We start from the raw sequence: 5,407 nt of genomic DNA, 5'->3' as shown, positions 1-5,407 counted from the left end.
AAAAAAAATGGCGCAAAAGGGAAGTCACGTAATACATGTGCGCGTGATTAGGGCGTGGTTAGGGAAAGGGGATCGGGGAATGACAGTTACCTTTAAAAGGGCTCCTTGAAGCGGACCGAGATCCGCGCGCGCGGTCGTCTCTCTCCACCTTCGCTTCACCTTTCTCCACCAAACATGACGAGTCTCTGGCTCCTGTTGGCTCTGCCGTTCGTAACTTCAGCCGTCCCTGTTTCTGAACACGGTAAGAACTGTTCTTGTCCCACTGTTTTCGCGCTGAATCTAAGTTTCACTTTCACAATCCTCAGTGGCGTCAAAATAAATATGAATCATTTCAATTCTTTGCAGATGAGGTCCAGTTTAAGGTCTGGATGGCGCAGGTTGGTGTTTTTGCTTTATTTATTTATTTTTTTTACGCAACACGTGCGTAAATTGTTGCATAAAGTTTTTTTCAAGTTAGATAACTGCATTTTTTTGTAGCTTTTAATTACAAGTAGGAAAAAGTGAAGCCTGAATAAAAATACAATTATTCTGTGCAGTACAACAAGGAGTACAACATAATGGAATACCAGGAGAGACTGCAGATATTCACTGAAAACAAGAGGAAGATTGACAAACACAATGCAGGAAATCATTCATTCACAAGTATGAACTCTTTTTATGTTGCCATTTTTTTTCTTTTTCAAGAATACTCATAAAATAATGTAATTTCTTTTCACAGTGGCACTGAATCAGTTTTCAGACATGACATTTACAGAGTTCCGCAAAGCTTTCCTCTGGTCTGAGCCACAGGTACAGCCATCTGTGCAGGAAGCTGCTGACACAGATATTTTTGACATCAAGTCAGGTCAAGACAACATTTTCCTGCTTGCATTGACAGTGCTGTTCCTTTTTTTTAACAGAACTGCTCAGCCACCAATGGAAACCACCTCAGCAGCAAAGGGCCATACCCAGACTCAATAGACTGGAGAAAGAAGGGGAACTACATAACACCTGTTAAGAATCAGGTGACATTCGACACAAACATCAACTTTTTAATGGTCTCAAAGGTCTTGTTTTGTGACCTACCATAGACCTAAGGGTTAAAGATAAAACTAAAGCAACCTTAGAGACAACGAAAAAGATTTCCAATGTATCTGTTTTGATTTTTACTTTTTTAAACTATTTTTTTAATCTAAACTTGAATTACAATGTTTTATTCCTCACATTTTCTTTTACAAAAACAACTCATACACACTTTAGAGAAGTTATAGAACAGGTCTAGCTGGTAACGTTCATTTCTCCTGTTATTCCTTTTCTACTTTATGGCCTATGATAATATGACTAAAGTTATGTGTTTATTAATTATTCTAAGCTTTTCTAAAAAAAATGACACATTTGGATGGCTTAAAGTGAACCAGAGTTTGTTTCCCCTCATAATCTATAACAATCCGGAACAAAATTTCAGTTTAGTTTCTTTTGAAATGGTCTGTTTGTTTCGGATCGTACTGAGCTCTGGTTTACTCTGAGTTTTTCCTAGTCTGAATAGGGTCTGTGTTCGGAGCAGAACTGGGCCAAACCGGCCACCATAGCCGTGCATTATTGGATATAAATACAGAAAAATCTACAGAGAAATGTGGAGCAACAATGAGACACAAGAACTCATTGAAATTTGCTCAGATGAGTTCAGACTCAATGAAACAACATTTAACGTGATACACGTTGCTTCTCACACTATCTGTATGTCATAAACACTTTACAGCGTACTTTCTTATCCATTATTTCCTAAGTAGCTGCCTTGCGGTATGCCTTTGCTGTACCAAAGTAGCAGTAAAAAGTGTTGTTGAAACAGGTGTTCAAAATTGGTCAGCGAAATATAAAGTTTGAACAAGTGAGCTATCTCGCCAAGGATTGCAAAGCGCATGACTTCTATAATTTTTTACTCTTGTTGCTTTTTCCCGCCCTCGTAATTCCTGGCCAATGATCGAAGAGCTCTCTAGTTACGTGTTTTTTTAATATTTTTTTTTGTCTCAGACCTTTGGTTTGTAACAAAAGTGTCTTGTTGAAGCGCAAGGTTCAAGTGTAAAATGTGTACTAATGTACTTAGTGCACAAATAGTTCAATAATGATGTGTATGTTTGCCATTCTTGGTACTGAAGGGAGGTTGTGGTAGCTGTTGGACGTTTTCCACCACTGGTTGTCTGGAATCTGTCACTGCAATCTTCACCGGAAAGCTCATATCATTGGTGACAAACTTCGCTTTCAAACAATTAATGCCAAAGTGACCAAATTAGATGTGCTGACTGCTGTCCTCATACCATTCTTGATGATAAAACAGTCGGAACAACAGCTGGTTGACTGCGCCCAAGATTTCAACAACCATGGATGTAACGGGTGACTTCAACATTTTCTTTCTTCTTTTAAAGTTTCCTGTAACCACTGCAGTTTATCAATCTGAATTTTGAAACCAAATCCTAATTTGTCTTTCAGGGGTCTTCCCAGTCAAGCGTTTGAATACATAAAGTACAACAAAGGACTGATGACGGAACAGGACTACCCCTACACAGCTATGGTAAGTCATCAGGAGATTAAAGTCGTTAATTGTTTTTGATATATGTTTTTTATAGAACTAAGATGTGTTTTCTTGTATGTTTTATTATGTAAATGTGTTTACTTTGATCATAAATGGGTATGTCCTATGTTTAATATGTTGAATAAATGAAATAAAAAATACAAGGACTGACTCTACGTTTTACTACATTAGGACGGTAAATGTATGTATAAGCCTTCCCTGGCGACTGCGTTTGTGAAGGAAGTGGTGAACGTCACAGCGGTGAGTGGGCATCTTTTTATTTATTTATGTTTTAATTTCTGAACAAAAGTAAAAATACAATCTTGGCTCCCCTAGTATGATGAGATGGGGATGGTGGATGCCGTCGCCACTCGGAATCCTGTCAGCTTTGCCTTTGAAGTGACCTCAGACTTTATGCAATACCATCAGGGCGTGTACACCAGGTGAGACAAAACCAGGTTTGACCATTTAGTTGGTTAATAAATTAATCAAAAAAGTTACAAAGGTACAGGTATTTTTTTACAACAGGTTCTGAATGCAAATGATAGAAAATGTTAGTAAATGTTTTTTGGCAATGAGAAAAAGTTCATTTGCATTTATTTATTTTATACTTTGTTAACTTTATTAAACTAAATTGGCTTTTGATCCAGATCAAAGAAGAGAACAGACTTTCCTGGTGTGAACACACTTTTATCTTAGAGTTGCTTTCTACTTTTATTCATCTTCTAATTTGATATTTTATTTCCTGTCAAGTGTCCCCGGTTTAATTGTTAATGATGTGAGTTAAGTTACTCATTCCTCACCACATCGGTCATGTTCTCTCTCTCTAAATTTAGCACTGAATGCCACAGCACTGCAGACAAGGTAAACCATGCTGTACTCGCTGTGGGCTATGGACAAGAGAATGGAACTCCATACTGGATTGTAAAGAACTCCTGGGGGGCTGAATGGGGCATAAATGGGTAATAGTTCTTTCTACTTTAATACTAAATGCTAATAAAATTTAAAATCACTATTAAAGGTCATTTTCTCTTACAGATACTTTCTCATTGAACGTGGGAAGAACATGTGTGGCCTTGCAGCCTGTGCCTCTTTTCCTGTGGTTTGACTTTTTTTCTAAAATTGTAAAATGCTTTTAAAGTTTTTAAAAGATAAAATATTTTTTTTGTGTGTGTGCTAATGCTTATTTGTTTTTTGTATGTTTTATTCTGCACTAAAATATGATTATATATAACCATATTGTTATTTTTATATCACATATGTGTAATAACACAAATGGAAAAGATCAAGTCAAACGCATGTGATCAAAGTGAAAAATGAGTTTGAATGGAACTAAAGTTACGTTGATTTTGCTGTCTAATTATAGTGTAATTCAAAAATTGTGTCACGTAAAAAATACCTGAAATGTTTTTGAGTTGATCACCTCTTAAAAGTCAAACATGTAAGATGCATTCTTTTCAAAAATGAAAGGATGTTAAAAACTGCACTAATTGCACAGAATTCTTTGAAATTTATTTTTAATCAATGTGAGACTGGCCTAAAGGATTTTGTACTTACAAATTGTTTATATGTAGCACTTTTGTAGATTTTATATTAAAATTTAAACGTGATATTTTTTCAAGAGAAATGTGATTAACGTAAAGGAAGAAACTTTTCCAATGACATCCCTGAGATTTAATCTTTATGTTTTTTTATCTCTATTTGGGTAAAAAAATGAATGAAAAAACTTTTTATCATCTGAATAAAATCTTTGAAAAACAAAATATTCACTAAAGTATCATTCTGTCTTAGTTTTCTGTATTTTGCTCCACATTATTTGTCTACTAGTAATCCCTACACTGTAATCATAACTGCTGACAACAAACACACCTAAATTGTATTTAAGTATTTTTAATAAAAAATGTAACATTGCAGTTTTTAAATCAATGTTTTTACTGAGACTGCTTCCATCCCTTCATGTTTTACTGCATTTTATAGCATTTTACAAAATAAATCATGTAGTTGTGTTTTCCCAGTTCCAGACTGAAGATCACTAATTAACAAGTGTTCAACAACTTATTGACACATGTAGCTTGACATAAAAATGACTGACAATATCTTTGAAGACCAACTGATAAAAAAAATGTTTTTGGTGTTTTTAACAAAATTTTTTAACATTCAAAGCATTGTGAAACAAGAGCAGACAAAAAATACTGTTGTGTCGACTACAGCAACCACAAGCTTCCCGCTCCGTTCCATTCTAATGCATTCAGAGAACTATAGCCACATCAGAACTGTACAGCTAGATTGTTCCGATTTTGCTCACATATTTGTTGCCCTCTTAATGTTGAGGTTGTGAGGGTCTGGAAGCTACTGGGAGGGCAAGCAATTGGATGATGGGAAAAAGGCGGGCTTACTCCACGTCAACAGTGCCGCCCACAATTCAGAGGCGAATTTCAGATGAAATCCTGTCACTCTGCAGAAACTATATCCTAGAACAGGAGTCTGCAACCTTTAAAAGAGCCATTTGGTCCAGGTTGTTAAGGGCCGAAACTCAGCAAGAGCTGCAAAGTTTCACCTTAAAGTTAGAAAAATACAATTTTGTTTTTTTTCTGAAGTCATTAATCCATTTATTTATAAAATATAGCTTTGAAATGTTCTCTACAACTAAGTTTCTCTATATATAACAAATTTAACTTAGACACTATGACAATAGAACATTCAAATACCTTTCATAATAAAACCCATCCTGTGTTTAACCAGACCCCCCAGCTGCAGCAGATTTACTTTAATTAAAAATGGAAGAAACATGAGATTTTTTATTATTATCCCTTTTGTGTTCCTTTTTCTTCTTTTACTAAAGAGTAAAAACATGACAAC

General features: G+C 35.4%; 1 protein-coding gene across 1 annotated transcript; it reads left to right on the top strand.

The window, feature by feature from the left end:
* Nucleotides 1–46: 46 nt before the first annotated feature.
* On the top strand, nucleotides 47–4,461 carry ctsh (cathepsin H). The gene is made up of 12 exons (XM_024282362.2): nucleotides 47–241; nucleotides 346–377; nucleotides 537–642; nucleotides 719–789; nucleotides 900–1,004; nucleotides 2,136–2,222; nucleotides 2,315–2,370; nucleotides 2,467–2,548; nucleotides 2,741–2,809; nucleotides 2,885–2,991; nucleotides 3,385–3,510; nucleotides 3,587–4,461. The coding sequence occupies exons 1-12, from the start codon at nucleotides 175–177 to the stop codon at nucleotides 3,654–3,656; spliced, it is 978 nt and encodes a 325-aa protein (XP_024138130.1). The 5' UTR covers nucleotides 47–174; the 3' UTR covers nucleotides 3,657–4,461.
* Nucleotides 4,462–5,407: the final 946 nt, after the last annotated feature.

The sequence above is a fragment of the Oryzias melastigma genome, linkage group LG6, assembly GCF_002922805.2.
Source record: "Oryzias melastigma strain HK-1 linkage group LG6, ASM292280v2, whole genome shotgun sequence".
Classification (NCBI taxonomy): Eukaryota; Metazoa; Chordata; class Actinopteri; order Beloniformes; family Adrianichthyidae; genus Oryzias; species Oryzias melastigma.
The sequence above is the reverse complement of the archived record's forward strand: the minus strand, read 5'-3'. Positions and strand labels throughout refer to the sequence as shown.

Coding starts and splice junctions, on each gene's coding strand:
- ctsh (XM_024282362.2), top strand. CDS start 175: ATGACGAGTCTCTGGCTCCTGTTGGCTCTGCCGTTCGTAACTTCAGCC. Junction 2,549..2,740: donor ACTACCCCTACACAGCTATG/GTAAGTCATCAG, acceptor TTACTACATTAG/GACGGTAAATGTATGTATAA. Junction 3,511..3,586: donor GCTGAATGGGGCATAAATGG/GTAATAGTTCTT, acceptor TTTCTCTTACAG/ATACTTTCTCATTGAACGTG.